The following is a 21,496-nucleotide window of genomic DNA, read 5'->3' on the forward strand; positions in this document are numbered from 1 at the left end:
ACTCCAGTAATGCCATCTCTCTCTTGTAGTGGAGAGCCCAGACCTGGACACAGCACTCCAACTGTGGCCTCACCAGGGCTGAGCAGAGGGGAAGCATCACCTTCCTCGACCTGCTGGAGATGCCTAATGCAGTCCAGGATACCATTGGCCTCCTTTGCTGCAAGGGCACATCGCTGTCTCATGGTCAATTTGTTGTCCACCAGGACCCCCAGTCCTTCTCTGCAAAGCTGCTCTCCAGCCAGTCACTCCCCAGCATGTATTGTTGCATGGGTCTATTTCTCCCCAGGAGCAGGACTTTGCATTGCCCATGAGGTTCCTCTCTGACCATTTCTCCAGCATGTCGAGGTCTGTCTGAATGGCAGCACAGCCTTCTAGTGTATCAGTCACTCCTCCCAGTCTTGAAACGTCTGCAAACTTGCTGAGGGTGCGTTGTCCCATCATCCAGGTCATTAATGAAGAGGTTAATGAAGTAGTGACAGGTCAATCAAATTCAATGAGCTGTTGCAGTAACAGCTGCAAATCAGTCTGAGGTGAGAGTTAATTTGGATTTCTGGAAAGAAATGGCTCTAATTTAAAAACAAATAAGAGCAAAAATTGATCACAGTGCAAAACTGGTATAAAAATGCTTTCAAGGTAAATGGTGTGGCACTAAACAGGTCTCTCAGGAATCCCAGGGAATGCTGAAAGCAAGGGCAGTGAGTCATAAGCACATGAGCTGAAAGAAGCTGAAGACAAAATCATGCATCTCTGCTTAATTCCATCACATGATGAGTCCTGGGGCCCTTCATTTAATGAGAGAGCAGAGCAGCAGAGAAACTTTATTCTCACTTCTCAGCAGAGACTGAAGGAGTTACTGTGTGGAAGAAACGGGCATTCTCTGCTCCTCTGCACAGGCTGAGTTGACGCACGGTCTCTCACACCATGAGCAGAGTTTGCCACCACCTTGGATTCCTGCTCCTGGCTGAAGTGGTTCTGTGTACTGCTGCCATACGTGAGTGCTTTACCCCTTTCCTCTTCCCCTACATCTACAGATTCAACATCCTGAGGCAGAGCTGTAAAAACTGTGTTGCTACTGCAAAGTGCAGCAGTTGCTGTAGCTATGCTTGGGAACTGGTAGGCAGCAGCTAGCTGGCTGCTGCTCCATCTCAGGGTTACCTGGGTCTGGGTAGAAATGTCACTTGAGCTGGAGAAAAGTGCAGACAGCTTTCAGCTATCTATTTCCTGTGCTCCACAGATACACAGGGAGTTGACTGGAGCTAAGCCTTGGCTCATTTCCTCAAATTTCCAGCAAGTTTTCCCCAGCACAAGCATAGGAAAAAAAGGCAGAGGTAGAATGAACTTCTCGTAATTTGCTCAGCTCAGCTGTGGCTAGAAGAGGCCAGGTTAGAGGTAGCACTCCCAGCTGGGACACCCATACCTTTGGATCCCAAACCTCAAGGAGTCCAGTCAAGGAATTAGATCCTCAAGCTGTGGTGGGCAGGCACAGAGCTGGTCGTTATCTTCCAGGACTCCCAACTTGACTCAATCTAGGTTGACTCACTGACCTCAGGGCTAGGAACCCAGAAATGGGAATTTAACCTCAAGTTCCAGGATCTCCAAGAAGGAACTAAAGACCTTAAATGCTGAGGTCAGGCTGAATATCCATCTAGCTTTGCACCTGTCTCCAATGGGGAATAGTAATGAACGTATAACTGGACAAGCTCATAGTAGTATTTACCCAGGATATTAACTGTGCCTTACATGAAGAAATATAATCCTCTTATGTGCTTAGAACCTGCTGGTTTCATTTAATTCTCCTTAGCTTTTGTATTTTGAGAAATAGTGAATAACAACTGCTTCATCCTCCATGCTGTTCATGATTGTTTTTATATTCTTCTCTGTCACCTGTTCTCTAGGCTCAAAACCCAGTTTATTCAGCTGCTCCTCATACAGAAACAATTCTATCCCTTTGTAGCATCCTCACCACCTTTCTCTGTACTCTTTCAGTTGTTATATCCTTCCTGAACTGTAGAGACCAGAGCAGCATACAGTATTCGAGACATGAACACACACAGAATTATACAAAGTTATAATAACACTTTTGTCTTTGTTCTCTATTTCTAAGCTTTCCCTAGCTTTTCAACCACTACTGAGCACTGTATTGAAAACTGTAAAGCTCCAAGATCTCATTTCTGACGGGTAATAGCTAGTTTAGAGCCCCTCGTTTTGTAATTAAAGTTGGAGTTACATTTAACTATGCTGAACTTTGTATCATTTTATTGCCCAATCATTGAGTCTCATACAGTCTTCCTGCATTTCAGTCAGTCCTACCCTCTACTCTAAGTTGCTACTTTCAGCAGATTAATCACCCATTTTCCAGATTATTTATGAACTTTTAAAACCATTTCAACAACTGAGAAAACTGGCCATTTATTCATAACTTTTGGTTGATATATTTTAACCAATTATTTATTCATGTGAGATCCTTCATTCTTAGCCCATGGTAACTTAGTTCCTTTATGTGCCTTTAGCAGGGGACCTTGTCAAATGCCATCTGGAATTCAACAGACTATATCAAACAGATGAGCCTTGTTCACATGCTCACTGACTCCCTCAGAGAAACTCTAATAGATTTGTTATGAATTAGAGCATTTTACATCGTATCACATTCATCCAGTCTCTGCTAATTCTGTTCTTTGTTGTTGCTATCAGCTTGTCCAGTTCAGGCATCAGACTTTTTGTAGTCCTCTAAATCTTTCCTAGAACCCTTTTTTAAAATTGCCATCACATTTGCCACATTTTGTTTCTCGGTCACTGAAGCAGTTTTAAGCAAGAGGTTACATGCTATGGTTAACAGCTTATTTACTTCATTCTTGAATAACTTCGATACTGTTAGAGCCACCTGATTTAGACAACTTTTTTCATTTTGTTGATTTATTCTATAACTTTTTGTGCCAACACTTCATTTTGACAGAGATTCTCCATCACTGTAAGGAAAAATTCTAGCATGGAAATATCCAGTGCTCATCCTTTGTGAATGCAGATGCAAACTAATGTATTTTACTTTTGTGCCATCACTTTATCTTCCCTGAACACGTCTTCTGAATCTCCATCATCTACTGGCCCTACAGACTTTCTGGCAAGCCTTCCACTACTTTTGTGTTTGAAAAAAAGACTAATTGGTAGGTTTTATGTTTTTGCAAGTTGTTCCTCAAATTCTCTTTTGTCCTGCTTTATTATGTTTTTACATTTAACTTTACAGAGTTTATACTCTTCTTAGAATGTAAATGTCTTCTTAGTTTGGCTAAGAAGCCAAGCTTACCTCAGCTTAGCTGAATGTACATGACTTCTTAGCTTGGCCATAATATCATCCTTTTTACTTCTAATAACTCTTTTATTTTCCTCTTCATTATGTCTTCTTTCTATCGCTGTTCTAACAGTCTTTCTTTCTCTCTCTCATGGCTAACATGCTAGCCATGTGTGGCTAGGAATGCCAAACTTCTTTTCTGTTCCTTTTTCACCAAAAACAAAACCAGAATGAGAAAGAAGAAAGTCAATCCAAGAATAAGGTCTTTTCTCCTATGATCACCTCACCAAAACTATTACAGTAAACATTTCCTCAGATTCTATTATTACTGTATTTTGAACCAAATTGCCCTAATTTTGGTTATGACCAACATCTGTTCTTGAATGTTTTCCATTGTTAAAGAAGAAACACATTAAAGCCTTTTATTCCTTTAAATTCAGCAACTGAAAATCTTCAGCTGCATGTGTTAGAGAAGCTGGAGCTGAAATATTTGCTCAACTGAAAAAAATGCCTTTGTCTTGTTGTCCTGAAGCTTGTGAAATGTTTTATATTTGACTGAAATAAACAAAATACATCAGAGAGGCAGACAAATGACTTAGGAACTTGTGATTTAGAAGCAGTGACCACAGTTATTACCAAAGCTGGACAAGAAAATGACTTTTGAATTCAAAGATTGTTATTCAAAATTAAAAATTAAAAGCTTTTAAAAAACTGAAAGTTTTCCAGCTCTTTTTGATGAACTGAACATTGGGGGGGGGGGAAAAACATTGACTGAACCCATTGTTTTGATCTGACAAAATCAAAACATTTTTATTCATTAAACGATTTTAAAGTAAAATCAAAGATAATGGGAAAATTAGGAAAAATCCCAAACCATTTAATTTCAAGATCACATATTAATTTCTTGACATAAAATGTAATCAAACTTGATAAGCCTTTGTGAAATATTTTTATAATCTCTGTTGTGGTTTTTTTTCTGTGAAACATTTCTGAAGGACAGCATTACCCAACTCTACTTCTGACCAAGACTGAAAATGACACAATATGTGACAAGGGCCATTGAGTAATGTGTGTATCACAATGTCCGTTGTAATGTTGTGCTTTGCTCATATCAATGTAGTAGATCTTCAGGAAAGACTTGATTTAAGTGATCTAAGTGAGATTGTGAGGAGTCCTTCTAGGGCAAAAGAACATGGGAGTGTATGTCTCCAAGTGCAAAATCTGTTCTTTTCCTCAGACCTTTCTGCCTTCAAGCCCCAAGATACTTGAGAGAGAGCTTACAGCATCAGTTTGGACTGACCGTGAGAGATGGGCATTGGCCTGTCTGAAGGCATGTCCTTTCCAGCAGCTTGGACCGGCTACACTTGTTCTGTACCTTTTCCAAAACCTGGAGAAACTCCAACATAGTTGGTTATGTAATACCAGACAGGGACATTCCTGCCTTTCTTATAGATCTCTACATTCTTCCTGAAATCATCTAGCTCTTTGTTGCACTTGTATATAAATCACAGAAGTGTCCAACATCAGGTAACTTTAAAACAAAGACATGAAAAGCAGAAGAAATCCTAACTCCCTTGATGTTATGACAGAATGGCACACCCAGAGTTACCTGATTAACATGACAGAGCTGTTTAAAGCCTCCAGGCTTTAACTGAACTCTGTCCATGAGCCTACTTACAAACATATTTTGATGGCATCCTACAGTGTTAAACATGTTCCTACAGGTTATTCAGTTATTTATTTTGCTTCTCATAATGCAGCTACTTTGTGACAGAGGCCTAAAGGCCTCTCAAAGGCTTGGGAAAAGTTTGAGTCCATCACTTGTGCTAAAATGAGAAGAAAGAAGTTATTAAAATTATTTAACCTGAGCCATTTCTAAAATAATAGGCATGAAGCTAGTATCTTTTTGTTGTTATATTATTAACACATTAAATTTACTATTCAGCTCTACATTTTCTTTTCTGGAAATACCAGTTAAGAATCACTCCCATCCAAACCACCAGCCAACTCACAAATGAAGCTTCAGTGGGTCAAAACTCATTCCTAGCATAACTTCCACTAAAGTACAACTTAGACACACTGTGAATTTAGCCTATAACCCTTTTAGTCATAGATTACCAGTCAGGCACAAAAGAGTTTTAGCAGTCAAGCAACCTCTTTACAGGTAGCCTGATTATTGCATGGTTATGTTCATTCCATAAGAACACTTGCTCTGATACGATAAAAATGTTGTAAAACTTTTATTCTTTCTCTGGAAAGCTTGTGCAACTACAAATCAGTGACAGAATTTTCTTTATGTTGTTTATAGGTGATTTAAGTGTTTATAGCTGTGACAATAAAGTTCCATAACTTTCCACTAGTGAAGAGTTTTCTAATCAGTGCAAGAACACAATCACAAGTAGGCTGTTCAGCACAATTATGTCCTGACAGAGTAACAGGGAATATATTATGACATTATATGTTCATTTTTTTCTATCTATCTAGGGTTTCAAGATGTGCTGAGCCAAGAAAGAACTTCTCCTGTCACATCGTATAAGAAGCTACATGGCTGGTCTAGTGATCAAAATGAATGGAATGAAAAACTTTATCCTTTCTGGGAAGAAGGAGATCCCAGATGGAAGGACTGCTGGAAAGGTAGTTGCACATACATTATTCAAAGGATTTTTTTGAATTTTTCAAAAAATTGAAAAAATTGGCCAGAAAATCCACCTCATCAAAGAGTGCAGGTGCTATAGTGCTATTTCCTACATGTCATATCCAGAGCTGCTGCAAGCAATAATAAATTAAAGACCATTGGTTTGGATACTACTATTAGTACATTGTCTGAAGAAGCATACTAGTGAGTTATTACAGTATATGCTTTCCCACAACTCATAGCATCAGAAATTAATACGTATTAAGAGGCAGTGCTCTAGGATAATCCTTTTTTTTTTTTGGATAATCCTTTTTTTTTTCTTTTTGGAAACATGCACCAGGGGACACATCATAGCTTCAACTTCTATCCTAGGGTATTGTGGGCTTCAGTTTAACAACGACAGTGAAGACCCAGTTTATCATCACCTTGTCTCAACTGAGGTCTAAAGGCTGTATCCCTGGGGAGAAATAAAAGTAGTCTCCTTTGGAATATATTGACCCCATAGGTAAAAATCTGATTCTCAGCTGTAAGAAGGAAATAAATGGCAGGTCAGTGAGTGATTTTGGCAGAGATGATGAATCCCTCTAATTGATTGTAAGCTGGGATTTTGATATGGGTGCAAGTGACTTAGGAGCACAAATCCCATTGGAAATAAAGAAAGCGTCAATAAAGGATTTCAAATGTAAATAGTGCACAGCTGAAGGTAACTGCTGCTCTGATGCATCCTTCACTGCAGTGAAGTCTCAATTTTATTTTCTACAGGAGGAAAGGTGACAGCCAAGTTGGTCACTGATAGCCCAGCACTGGTAGGATCCAACGTGACCTTTGTTGTGACTCTCCAGTTTCCCAAGTGCCAGAGAGAGGATAATGATGGCAACATAATATACGAGAGAAACTGTACCCAGGGTAGGTAATGGTAATCTCCACGTACTGTCTATGTATCTCACTGTTGTTGTGGTGTGAGTGTCATAAATCTTCAGAAGCACAACCTGTAACCAAAAGTTAAGTTGCTTTTAACTGATAACTACACTAGTGTCTAGCCTGTGTCATGCCACTTTTCTTCCTCAGAATATCACTGTATTATTTTTACAGTTCTGCACCTGCTACGTATATTGGCCAAGTACTTTAAGGAGATTTGTCTTCACTATAAAATTAGCTTTTCAAAATACTGACTTTAATTTGGCTTCCTAAAAATACTGTTATTGCTTTTCAGCTCACTCACAAGGTAGCCCAATCCCTAGATGAAGACAGGTTCAACTGATCAGTCACACTGTTTTCTTCCAAATTTATAAAACTGACAACTTATGCAATTGAGACTTCTTTCAGTTAAGTATTGTAGAATCACTAACAATCTTCTGTGTCCTGAAAACCCTCAAGGAAGAGTAAATTTCACGTTCCCATATTTCAAGAATAAAAAGTAACCAGGAGAATATTATCATTTAAAAACAAGCAGTCTTTTCAACAGAACATCACCTTTTTTTGACCATCTTTACATGCTACAAGGAGCAAAAAACATCACAGTTCTGATGTTTGAAGTTACTGGATCTTGAGTGAAACAGGCTGTTGTACTGTTCTTCCTCTGAATTCCTAAATGTTCAACAAATGTTTCTACTGATCAAAGTAATTTCCATCTCAAGGAACATCAACAAAGATTTTTTTCAGCATAAGTTCTACTTTTTCCACTGTCTACAGTGGAAACATTAACTGCCGATGCCCATTCTCTACTTAATGTTCATTTTACTGTTTGGGGAGCAACTGTCTTTTTACTATTCAGAACGGTACTGTAGTTGATGTGTAACATTTAAAAGTGCCATAGAAATATTTTCTGACAAAACAAAATAAATCACTTCCTCCCAGTGCTTCCACAAATGCTTTTTCTACTTAAATATTTAAATTTTGCATGCTGAATGTCAGGGCAGCTCCACTGGCTCCAGTGAAATAGTAGCATCCTCTGTAGCTGACAGGCTACTTTAATGGGGCACGCAACTTTAACTATGTCTAAAAAAAGCAAACAAAACACAGTCTCAGAAGAACTAAATGTCAGTCTAAAAACAGCCCACTTACTTACCCCATTGTTTAAGGGCAATAACTTTGCTGTGACCTGGGTGTCTGCATTCTGTTTCCTGGTTTACCATACATTTCACAACTGACCAGGAACATGTCCTATTTCTACACTTAGATACTCCAGCTTTGCAGGATCAGTATGTCTACAACTGGACTAAATGGATCAACAACTGCGGCTGGGAAAACTGCACAAGCAACCACAGCCATAACGTATTTCCAGATGGGAGACCTTTCCATCATCATCCTGACTGGAGGAGGAGGAACTTTGTCTATCTGTTTCATACATTTGGTTAGTACTGCAAAATATATCTTGGTTTGGTTGTTGCTGCAAAACTTACATTCACTTTGTATATTAACTCATTTTTCTAATATCTTTCATTAAAAGTTCTTAAATGGTATTCCATAGTTCTTAAGTGAGAATCCTGAATTCATTCAGAGCTTTTCAGAGAAGGCATCAGCTGCTCTATTATCTTCCGCCAGATTTGGAAATCATGTATTACCAGGAGATTTTCTTTAAGGTTATGCATTCAGAGAATTACAACTGTAGAAAATTAATTTCCTTTCAGTAGCGCTCAAAATAGTTTTCTAGGAAAACAGAGGGTCTGAGCAGGTCAGCCAGATGATTTGTTGACCAGCTGTTACTACTTCAGATTCTTGAACTTAGAGAGACCACAGAGCTGTATATTTGTAGATTAGTTTAACAGTACAGCACTTTTTGACTCTGAAAACTGCCATTGACTGTGTGGCACTGTTCTAGTCACAGATACTGGTTTCTAGTGTTTTCAGCTCTTGAATATGTAATGGTGGGCTATTTCTGACACTGGCTACATAATAAATCTTAATATCCTAATTTAGCTTGACAACATCAATATAAGCATCAGTAATAATAATAATGCCCTCAATTTTAAATAAAGCTGATACTATTTACCTATCTCAATCAGCTGTTATGAATATAAATAAGTAAATGTATACAAAGGGTTCTGGTGAATGATGCAAGAAGCATTATACCTTCTTGCTACACTGAAAACATACAGATACAAGCTAATCTAAAATGCCTAAGAGGTAATGCTGTTTCACTACATAATCCTGATAACTTAATATAATGTAATTGCTTTGGAAAGATGTAGATGCTTTGCAAATGCCTTTTCTTAGATCAGTGAAATTTGGGACATCTTTCTGACACCTTTGAAAAAAACACAGGAATAAGTGTGTAAGTGTACTTGTGTAAGTACTCAGTGCTCCAAAAGGACCTGTCAGATAACTGAAAGACTATTCTAAACTTATATTATGATTTACACAATCCAAGATTCACAGAGACATTGGTTATCTCAGAACAATTTCCTGTAGCTAGCCTTAAGGGTAAAACATTTTATAAGTTCATGTTGTGTTTCAGGTCAGTACTACCAAAAAAACGGACGCTTTTCAACAATTGTTTCAGTCAACACAGCAAATATCACTCTTGGCAAACACGTGATGGAGGTATCCATTTACAGGAGAGGGCACTCAACATATGTTCCAATTGCAAGAGCAAGTAGCATTTATATTGTAACAGGTGAGTGTCCTGAAATAAACTGTAATAAAATACTGGAGATATTTGTTGTGTGTTACAAGAATGTAACATGAGCACTATCTGGGATGAAAAGAAGGCATTGGCTCAAGAAAGGTTTTAATATGGATGTGAAATCTCTGGCAAATTGCCTTGAATAACATAATTTACCTTGGTATCTACCTCAGTTGTAACACTTCTACTTTGTGATGAAAAGTGATCTACTAGAGGAAACGTGGTCTTCAACAGATGCTTGTGATTCCTTATATGTTCCCATACTTCTCTGTGTAACTGTTTCCTATTGACACTCACTCAGTAAACTGAATTAAAGTAGAAACCCATGTTAAAGATATTAATGATGTCTTACATTCTGACTGTTGCTATTCAGGAACTTTGGAGCTGTTTGCAGACAGATATGCTTGCTTTAATTGTTTTCTTCCTTTTTTCTTGCAGACAAAATTCCATTATTTGTGAACATGTCCCAGAAAAATGACCGCAACATCTCAGACTCTATCTTTATCAAAGACTCACCAATCACATTTGATGTGAAGATCCATGATCCCAGTTACTATCTTAATAATTCTGTCATCTCCTACAAGTGGGACTTTGGAGATGGAAGCGGCTTATTTATATCAAGCAGCTCCATTACACCTCACACCTATGCTCTACAAGGAAACTTCACTCTGAATTTAACTGTCCAAGCTATTATACCTGTACCTTGCAAGCCAGTAACACCCACTCCACCACTGCCCACCTCAGCAGGTAAGAGTTCATCAATCAGCAGTGATACTGGATCAGCAGTAATGCTAAAAAAATCAGAATTTAGAGTTTTAAGTATATATCTTTAAAAGTTATATGCCATCAAAGTAAGAGCTGCAAAACTCTGCAAACCCTCTACAAATATAGTTTAGAGACAGACTCAATAAACGCATAGGCATCAGTTACACATTTAAGAACCTGATTCTTATTTACATTAAATCAAATTCTATCACAATGATGACAGCATAATGGCGTCCTCAGGTGGACACATTCCTTTTTAGACCCTTTACCATGCAAGATCAAATGGTTTTAGTCTTGCCTATTCAGGAACATTTCCAGAGGTAAGATTTAAATTTAAACTGAAAAAGAGGTATTTCACAGTAGCTGCCTGCATGAACACTCTTAGAGCTGGTTCCTTCCTAGTTTTCATTAATCTCCATCCAAAATTTAATGAGATTGGATTGAACTAGCAAAAAGTTACTCTTATTCCAAAATATAGGATTTTCACATGGCATTAACTCAGAATGCATTTTCCAGTTTAAATTTATGTGCTATCATATTTCAGGATAATTTTCATTATGTTCAGCACTGGCTTATCATCTCAGAGAATTTTAACATTTGCCAAAGACCTGCAGCTTCAACCTGGGTAGTTATAATACTACTACTATTAAATTGTAAATGTGGCTACGTTTTTCAAATTTCAGAATTTTAATATGTGCTTTTAACAAAATGTTAAATGAGAATGAAAAGGGAAAGATATAATTTCCATCACTTCCCCTCTTCAACTCTTTCAACTAACACTAATGTAGAGCAATAGAAAAATAGGTACTTTTAAAGAGAGCATTTTAAAGCTTTTATTGGCATTTGGATTTATTCTATAATTGATCCGGGAATTTTAAATACGTTTTTAATTATACCAAACCTTGTAGTCTCACTTTTATTTCTTAGAGACAGGTGACTAGCATGGTGGCTTTTGGAGTGAGGCTACACAGGCCAAAGAATCTGAAATCCCAGCCACTCTTGGGTTCTACAGAACAGCAGAGCACATGTGTTTTCTTTAAGCTTCTACCGTGATCCTATACAGATAAGTGCATTACTGCATAGGTGTAGAGCAAAATAACCAATGACATATGTAATGAATGCAGTTGAAAGACATGGCCATGTTCAGAATACCTCTAAGTGGAACTTGTTCTAAGTTGTGTATCTATTTTTCCCTACCCAACCAAACAGTAACCATTGAACCATCTTCTAATCCAGACTCTTCTACCATTGTCGAGACAACAGGAGACAATCCTGATGGAGGCTGCCATATTTACAGATATGGATATTACAGAACCGGTATCTCTATTGTAGGTAAGGACCTGAGTCAATACCTCAATAGAGGAGTGGGGCTAGTAATGTAATACATGTATGGTTGAGAAACTATTTATTTAGCCTCTCTTTTATCTAATGTGTGACCTACAACAAGATCCTTCTCTCTTGGACCTAGCTAACATTTTTAAAGGTTAATACGCAGCTACTACACACGCTTCCAGGACCCAGCAGCAGAGGTTATGGTGCCTTGGTTCCAGACATGTGAGTCTGGGCCTTGCTCTGGACTCCTGCCAATGGCTGCCCCTGTGCTACAGTGCAAATGTTTCCAGTCATTTGCACTGGCAAATAGCTGACAAGAATGTGGACCATATCATTCTTTTCTGTACCATTAGCTTCAGAAACTGGCACACCTGAAACACACTGGCCTGAGAGGTCACATAAGGTTGAGTGACCTTAGTATGCACAGAAGTCCTGGTTAGCAGGAGGTAGAGGTAATCAGGTGGAAGTGATTTTTTTTTTTTTTTAAGAAAAAAAAAAGGGGGGGAGCAGAACAGAAGGGAACAACCTCATAAGAAAAGCACTGGAACATTTCTTTTTTCAAACCCTTCAAGAGGAGTGCTAAGGGAGAAAGAGGGTTATGGAAAACAAAACCTGAGCTGAGCATCAGCCAAACACTTGAGGTTCTGTACACAAACATTTCAGAGCTTATCGTATGTCCTACCCTTGACATCTGTTTCCTCTTCCAGAGGGAATCCTTGGGGTAAATATCATTCAGATGACAAATATCCAGATGACAGAAAGTCAAGCTGAAAACTCACTGGTTGACTTTGTTGTTACCTGCCAAGGGAGGTAAGTGTGTAAATGAAACTGCCAATCACTTTAAAAATAGTTAGGTGCTGGAATGATGTTTGCACTTAGATGCAGTTGCATGAACAAAAGCTGGGAACTTCAGCATTTTTATTTCTTTACTGAAACTAAAGATAATGCAAGTCTCACTTGTATACTGCTAGGCTCTTAGGATTCAGAACAAATGTCATGCCTAAGTAAAAATAAAAGAGCTAGATAAGTGGGTAGAAGCAATTTTATATTTTCCTGGCAAAAACAGGATTTCAGCATTCACTGTAAAATGGGAAGCAGTCTACTGAAATTGGAAGGAAACCCTTTCTTTCTAGCCATGATTTTTTTGATGTTTAAAGTAAATGGGTGTGTCCAAGCAACTCCTCAGGTAGGAAAACATTGCATTAATATTCCTACCTCCAAGAAGGGGATTTGAGTTAAGAGGACTGAGAGGTACAACAATTATCTTGATAATGCAACTGGAAAACAATTAATCTTTCTAAAATTAGCATGCCAATTTTACTGCACATAATACTACATGTAAGAATATGTATTCCTTTCATGGCAACATATTTTAAAAGTAACAGACTTTATAAACTGATTTATGGTAGGTAACTGTGACCACAATAAAGTCTTAAATTATAAGTGAAACAAGATGATTTTATGGAAGATTTTATATATGCATTTTATATAAAATCTATGTACATCTAAAATATACATGTATGTAGAAAAAATAGAAAAATATTAACACAATGATCTTTTAAATCAATATAACGTCACTGATTCCAGTAAACAGGCATCAGTATAAAACAGGGGCATCAGTGCAAAGTGTCTATAAACTGGACTAATAGGCCTCCACACATACAATGTACTCTCTCTTCCCATCCCAGTCTTCCTACAGATGTCTGTACAGTAGTTTCTGACCCCACATGCCAGGTGTCTCAGAGTGTGGTATGTGACCCCATTATCATCACTGACAAATGCCTTCTCACCATACGGAGAGCTTTTGATGAACCTGGAACATACTGTATAAATATCACCTTGGGAGATGACACAAGTCAAGCCCTTGCAAGCGCACTTATATCTGTAAATGGAGGTAAGTTTGCACAGAGAAGGTGTGGATGGTCTGTGAATAGCTTCTCCTTGTGGTCATTTCCCTGGGGAGGGGGTGAGATCACAGGAACATACACATGGGTTCCAGTACGCTTAGGGGCCTCAGCTGAGACTGTGCCAGGCTTTGTGAGTCCACACAAAGATAACAGATGATCCTTTCTCTATGGGAATTTTTGATGTTAGAGCTTGGTTTGGTTTATGTGTATGATCTAATGAGTATGGTAATTATACAAGCCCTTCAGTATCAATGAATACTAACAGTTGTTCAGCAGTAATATATTTTTCCACAGAATAACTGTTAGGCAGAAAAGCAGGTGGGGGAAATGCCAGCCTGCCTGCTTCACACACAGAGAACTCAAACACAGAGAAACTGAGAGAGGAGTTTGGCTCACTAGAGACAGAATCAAAGCCTACAGCTGAGCTGGCTTTCTTGGACACCCTTTATAACCCACTGATCTTGACCTGGTCTGTATTTCTACGTTAGCATAAGATGAATCAGGTTCTGGAAAGGCCTGTGTCATTCACTGACTGAAAAGTGTGCGCAGTGTGACTATTTTAAAATAGTTGAATGGTTAGAATAGAATGGTTTACCTTTGGTCAGATGAATCTCACCATGTCTTGCTCATGATTATCCAAGCAGTCTTTGACAGAACCAGATTCAGTGAGAACCCTAACCGATTTCTCTGTTCCCACTCCATTGCCCTACTGTCCTCCCACTATATCCTGGTGATTCTACTGCACTCTTTAATTAACATCAGCCAAGAAAATGACCCTTTGTAGCCATTTGCTACAGCATTTTCAGGTGATTTTATTTAATCTAGGTTATAAACGTAACTGTACCTAAATCAATCCATGATGACTAAGGCAGTCTACCCAACCTGTAAGTGTGTGTAGGCTTCTGAAAATGCAAATAAGCATCTAGTAGGATTTCTCAAAATCGTATTCACAGAACTTAACTTTAGCCCAGCAAGGCTGGTCTCCCTAGGTATCTGCCAGGAGCAAAGCTAAATTGTAGTTTGGGGCTTACATTATAATCCAGGCAGAATTAGAATCTAAGAGAGGTTGCTGCTATGAATTCCACAGAAGCCCATCTAGCATTTGTAAACATCTCCCATGTATCATTATTCTCCATTCATTTCGAGGGAAAGCAAGTATTTATGAACTTCTGACAATCCCATCATTTGATGTCTGAGTATACTTAAACATCTGGCCTTTGAAGTTTGGCAGACTGTGCCTGGGTTATGTGGGCACTGTACAAAACATCAACTATTAATCTGATTAAACTGCTGTTGAAGGGGTTGCGCTCCTATGATTTATACCTGTCCTATAGTTGTGTGGTGTTTTGCAAACTAGTCCAAGGACCTATGTGATTCATAAAATAATGTAAATTCCTAGAGTATCAACAAAAATACTGCGTAAACTAGGACTGTCAAGCCTTCACAAAAATTGTATCAACAAACTGAAAAATGCATGAGGCACATGTACCAAGTAAATGGTAAACGCAAAGGTGATATCTTGATTTTAATATATAGCAATTATAAATTAATAAACTGGAAAGGTAAATCAACACGCATTTCTAGGTTACTTCATTGTACAAACACTATTAATGTGAGTACCAAGAATGTGTCTCAGTGTCAATGACATCAATAAATTAATTGATATACAGCCTGTGGACTGGAAAATTAAGATATTTAACATAAATCAAGAAAACACTTGTATTGATTTGGCCTCTTCTTCCCTCAGATACAATGCAATTAGGAGCAGATATGAGTGAAATGCTCAATGACAAACCAGAAGGCAGAGTTCAATGACAAGCAGAGTCCAGAGTTGATTTCCCACAACAAGAACATTACAAAAGCAGAGCCCTCAGCTCTTTAAAGGAATAAGGCAAACAAACCCTGGGTCCATCAGGCACTCAGCCGCACTTAACCATGTTAGGATGTGAGGCTGAAACAAACAATAACACTTTGGAAATTTCTTTTTTCATCCCTAAGACAGTAAACTGATAATAATTCTTACATTACACCTTATAAAGAGATTATGTATATTATATGCTCAGTATAAGTGGTCCCCTAGCATAGCAATTGGGCAAGGAGCAAATTAGCTCCCTCTTGTGGTGTGCCAGCAAGACCTTCTGTTCCCTTCCACACTGAAAGGGCAACTGTGTGTTTTCAGGAGCACAGCTCATATGTAAAACTGCCAAAGCCCGACTCACAGTCTGGTGGCACTGAGAATTAAACTGATTAGGCTGTGAAAGCACCACCTCCTGCCAAAGGCACTGACCTCCAATGCTTAGCATGTTTCACATACTAAGTGTACTTCAGTTTGTAAAGAAACCTGGTAAAAATGACATTTTCTTTGGAAAAATCCATCTCACTGTAAAAATGAGGGTAATCTTATAATCAAACCTACTTTTTGAAATCTAGGATCATCCTCAGGAACAACAGAAGGTGTCTTTATCTTCCTTGGTTTGCTGGCAGTGTTTGTCATCATTGTGGCTTTTGTCCTTTACAAGTAAGTTGCTGGCTTCTAGGATTAATAATAGTTCAAGGAACTGATAAAAATATTAATTTAAATTAACAAAAACAACAACTTGAATTTGCTTTAGCTATATTTTTGTTTCTTTTGTATTGCTGTTCACAAATATTCTGGCAAACATGAAAATGAGTTTACTGCCTTAAGCCATAAAACCATCAAAAATATGCAAATATCAAAGAATTTCATGGAAGATTATATTTTCTGTTCGTAAGCACAAATAGTAAAACTATAAAGTCTGGGAACTGCATTCAGCCAGTATCCAAACTCCAGCTGCATTAGGTGATTTATGTATCCAATCAAAGTTAACCAACAGAAATTTAATTTAGCTTTAGAACTCTTACAAGCAGTGTTCGAGAATGACTGACAGACCAAGTATTAATCATCAAAATTTTTCATTAAGTAACTGACAAATAAATTCATTGGGGAAAGGGCACTGAGCATCAGGAAAGTAGTTAACCGAAGCATCTGTTATTAGCTTGGATGTTTCTCACCAGATTTTAAGGGTACACTGAGGCTCCTGAGTTAAAAGAATGCTCACCCTTCCCAGTCAGCAGTGAGAAAGAAAACACCTCCACAGAGCAACAGTACTCCTCCAAGCAACAGAGCTTTCTCCTTAACCAGGCCTTCTGCCTAACCAGGCCACAACTAATCTGCAGCAGTTACTGTTGTATGGGATTGGAGGGGAAAGGAGGAGAAAGAACATATATTATGAATACATGATTAATTCTCATAGGTACTGGTTACATGCTAAGTATGGACCTTCATTTAAATGTCTTTCAGCAACTAACTATACACATTCCTTGCAGGAGATACAAACAGTACAAACCTATTGAGAGAGGTCCAGGACAAGCAGAGAACCAGGAGGGACTCAGCACTTACTTCAGCAATTTCAAAGCCATTTTCTTCTCTAGGAGCAATGAGAAAGATCCTCTGCTGAAAAGCAAGGCAGGCATTGTTTAAATCTTTAGTCTAACATTGACTATTAGATTAAGTACAGGACTCATATCTGAACTGTACTTTGGATTTTTTTTCTTATTAAAACAAGGGGGTAAGGTGAAAACACATATAGATTTGTTGATAACTTTTGAGGGCTTGGTGCAACTAGAAATTTGAAATAGTCCTTCTTAGAAAAGAATGAGGTAGTTTTGAGCACCTGTGGTTCTTGCTTGTGATCTAGGATACATTCTACTGAATAATTAAAACCCCCAATCTTACCTGAGTTTTCTTACTTCTAGGCTAATTACTTGTAAAATTAATCAGAACTGTAATCCAGAGGAAAAAAGATTAGGGTTTTTGTTGTTTTTTTTTTAACTTGTAACCATTAAGTCTTAAATGTACAGTCCAGTGTAGCTGCTTACTGCCCTGGCAGGATACATGCCTTTGCTAGGAAGAAAGACATGTGGCAGGGGCAGGGGGGGAGGCACAGGTTACGTCTGTGGAATGAAACACTGCCATGATATATTCCCAGGCATTGGCACTCAACCACTTATACTATTACGCTGTTAGGAAGGTCCTAGCACAGTCTTTCCCCAGGCCAACCAGCTCCCCCCATGAAGCAATTCCCAGCCTCTCTTTGGGAACTACCAGAGGTGTTATTCTCAACAGGCAATTTGGCAGCAGCCACACAGCTTTGCAGGGTGATGGAGCGTAATAGCATGGATGAAACTCGTTACATGCCAGTTGGCCTCAGGACCAGAAAACAGGGCTGGACACATTTAGTTTGGACTGTAGACATTGTTATGGGGAGCAATGCCCAAGTCTCATAATCCAGATCATGGACACCCAGACAACAGATTGACAAGGTCCACCTGCATGGTTCTCTCCAGCCTAAACTTTTAGTCTGAGTCCCACGTAAAATTCTTAGATGCGATTGCTGATGGTGGCTTTGTCTCCTGTTGTTTCCACGGGTTGTGAGACATTGGATTGGCACCACCGCTCCCCAGAGGGCAAATATATGTTCCAGGGACAAGGGTAAGCAGAACGAGGGTCCTAACAGAAAGGTGTTAGCATTTGACTCCCAGAGCAGAGTGTGTTTTTTCCCTGCTCTTGCCATTCATCTCATGCTGTAAAGAAACACTGGTTTCTGCTTGTTCCTCTATCCCCTCCCACTTTGACTACTTACTCAAATAAATGGAAGTCCCACGGTAAATAAAGCAATATGCTCCAGTTTCTGCTTTTGCATGATACAGCTTAGAAACTGTAGAAGTCTACAAAATCGATGCGTCTTTGCTTGTTAGTGTAGCTGCAGCTTTGTGTTAACAAAACTCATTTTTAGACCTTTCTCAAGTGATCTGGTCTTCTAGCCATACAGTCTCATAATCTGGTACTGTTGGTCTTCAATAGTGGAAGACTAGAAGCAAATTGCTGAAGGCTGGATCACTGGATGATAAGAAAAAAGGAGAGCCTCTTATTTGTGGAAGGGAAGAGGTTGTTCTAAAGGTTCACTGAGATGAGAAAACAGACCAAAATGCTTTAAATGGTCCATTTTCCGTAGGAGTCTTGCTGTTAATATTAAAGTTTATAATCAGAATGAAATTAACTTTTAACTGGAAGCTGGGGAAATGACTTCACATAACCCATTTCTAAACACTGAATCCATTGAAGAGCTGTATTTCAACATACTTAGGTTATTTACTGTAACTTGAAACTTGAGACTGATACTGCGCTCAGTTCATGAGAAGATACTTAAGCATTAATTTATTTTACTGATATCTTAGTAGACCTGTCAAATGCTCTTTATTTGCAATCTGAATGTAGTCTTCACTACCACCTCCCCAGCATGCATGGAGACTAAATAGCTCAAAAATAGAAAATGTTCAGATTGTGACATACCTGTGAGATTAGCTCTTTAGTTATAAAATTCAGTAGCCTCCTTTCTTCTTTTGTTTCTAGGTTCTCTGATTATTTTAACTCTTTTGTGGCCATTTCAGATATATATTTTTAAAAGCACCACATTGGCCATTGTTCTGTCGTCTTTATACATAACATAACTGTTCATCCTATTATCTAACCATAACTGAGCATCTAAAACTATTCTCTGACTTAAACATAAAACACATTTTCCTGCAGAAATTATTATCTGAATGTTATGGCCTAATTTATCAGTCAGACTGATGATAGGAGGTAGTGTAGTTTGCATGATATTGATGATAGGAGAGTAGTGTACACATTGCTCTGGCTTGAGGCATGACAGGAATTTAGTCAAAAGCTTCAGACCTGTAATGCAGTATGAAAAAAGTAGGTCTACTGCAGCTGTAGTGCTTAGGATCAGTGATGATGCAGGCTATCACTGACTACAGGCTATACATAGAAGGCATCTTGTTTCAGCACAACGCTACTTATTAAACAGAAGCACGGAGACATCTTATGCTATTGTACAGAAACTAGCTTTCATCCATACTTTAAGGTTGTTTTTTTTTTTTAATCCTTCATCCTAAGAACACAGAATAGCTTGCATTATCTTCCTTTAAATGTCATGTTAGAATATTTACAATTTGATTATGCCTTTTCAGGTGTAACTTCCAAATCATACATTTTTGGTTTTACACAATGGAATCTGACTGCTGTATTGACAAATAAACTATCTAATGATTTTAAAGAGTATGTATGTTCCCTTTGTCTCAGAAAGAGATATAGTCAAATGAGCAACTTGACAAGTGAGTGGTCTAATTACTGATCAGAATAGCATCTACCTCCAGACAAAACAAATGGATATGCCTTAGTTTTAGTTCACTTACACATATCTGGTATTTACTATTAGCTATCTCCCAGCTTTTGCAGTCTCCTTTAAATGTACTTAGAACAATGGCACCACCAACCTGACAAGCAAGAAAACTTTCTCAATAACCTTATAACAACTGTGGAACCCAATTCCTGAATAGATTAGGATAAAAATGAACTTCATGGCCTTCAAAGGAAACAGCAGCTTACAAACAACGTATTTGTGAATATATGTCAGTAAATATTACAAGACAGATGATAGGTTTCAGGCAGCCCCTTTGGAAAAATAACATCAAAGAATGACATCAAACATAAATGCACATCATCTTTAGAGACAACATCTTTTGAAACATGTCATCAAGAGAAACAGAAACATGAATTAGGCAACAAGTCCACTGAAAAATACCAAACTGAAGTATTATTTCAAACAGCCTGTTCTGTTCCCTTTTTTTTTTGAATTCACTTTCTTATAGCACAACGAGTCTCATCAGAGGTCACTAACATTTTTTATTATACCAAAAGTGTTTTCAAATTGAAATTAAGATTAAAAAATGCCCGCCCCTAAAGGAATTGTGAAGGAATCAAACTAACCGTTGAAAGAGACAACCAGACATTGTGGCCTGCTAGTATAACAAAATACTTTCGGCCTTGTACAGCAGCCGAATTTTGTTTGAAACTAAAGTTTGTTTTTTTTCTCTCTACTGCTCTTCAAAATTCACAAGATTATTCCCTTTAGGTCTTAAGACCATCATTTATCATCCTCAGAATCATTCAGCACAGTGAGGGAGGCAAAAGAAGTCACAATGTTAATTCTTCTCTCTTACTGTCAGTGTAAATGCCAACATTTTCTGGAGGAGGTGGTGGTGAAGGGAAACACATTTTTACTCATAGTAAATATAAAGAGTTAAATTTGTGCAGGTGATAACTTTTTAACACTTGATAACATTCTCCATAGCAAAACGAATGTAGCAAGACTATTACCCTCTGCACATTAGCACAGTCGGTGCATTACATAAATGCAAAATACACTTTCCCAAGTAACTAGTTTTGAGCCAACTGCACGTTTTTAGACAAAACTATAGCCCTTGCAAGAAGGAATAGGGCTTGAACTTGGATACCTGACTACAGCTCACATGACACTGCCTGTCTTTTGTATTTGCTCCTTTCCGGTTTCCCAAAAAACCAACACGGGAGAGACGGGACCCAGACACGTTATCGGTGGCTGGATCCCTTCCTTCTCCGCGCCGACCCTCCGTTTTATCGCCTCATAGCACCGACATCCTTCAGGAAACAACACGGCCAGAGGAGCAACGCAGGGCCAGGAAGGCGACACCAGGGCCTGCCGGCGTTGACGCTCAGGACTGCACCCACCCCCGAAACCCTCCCGCCGGGGTTCGGGCAGCGGCGGTTTTGACCGCGAGCGGAGGTGCCCCGCGGGGCCGAAACACCGCGCTCCCAGCGGCCGCGCCTCAGAGACCGCCCGCGGGCGGAGGCCGGCGCAGCCCAGCGCCGCCCGCCTCGCAGCCCGGCCACCAACGGTCCCCGCGCGCGGGGCACCCACTGCGCACGCGCCTCAACCTGCCCCACAGCCGCTGCGTGACCGACAGCGGGAGGAGCCAATGGGATGAGAGGGGCGGTGGTGCCGCTGGCCAATCGCGCGGGGGGAAGCCGGGGAGGGGGCGGG

At 39.0% G+C, this 21,496-nt stretch overlaps 1 protein-coding gene across 1 annotated transcript; it reads left to right on the top strand.

Moving 5' to 3' along the window:
• The first annotated feature begins 739 nt into the window (after positions 1–739).
• Positions 740–17,411, top strand: GPNMB (glycoprotein nmb). The gene is given in 12 exon segments (XM_026082845.1): positions 740–823; positions 826–991; positions 5,771–5,920; positions 6,684–6,827; positions 8,101–8,274; positions 9,379–9,537; positions 9,985–10,293; positions 11,521–11,643; positions 12,351–12,453; positions 13,332–13,537; positions 15,981–16,068; positions 16,899–17,411. Coding segments are annotated over 12 exon segments (1,860 nt in total). The 3' UTR covers positions 17,053–17,411.
• Positions 17,412–21,496: the final 4,085 nt, after the last annotated feature.

The sequence above is a fragment of the Apteryx rowi genome, unplaced genomic scaffold, assembly GCF_003343035.1.
Source record: "Apteryx rowi isolate R43461 unplaced genomic scaffold, aptRow1 scaffold_595, whole genome shotgun sequence".
Classification (NCBI taxonomy): Eukaryota; Metazoa; Chordata; class Aves; order Apterygiformes; family Apterygidae; genus Apteryx; species Apteryx rowi.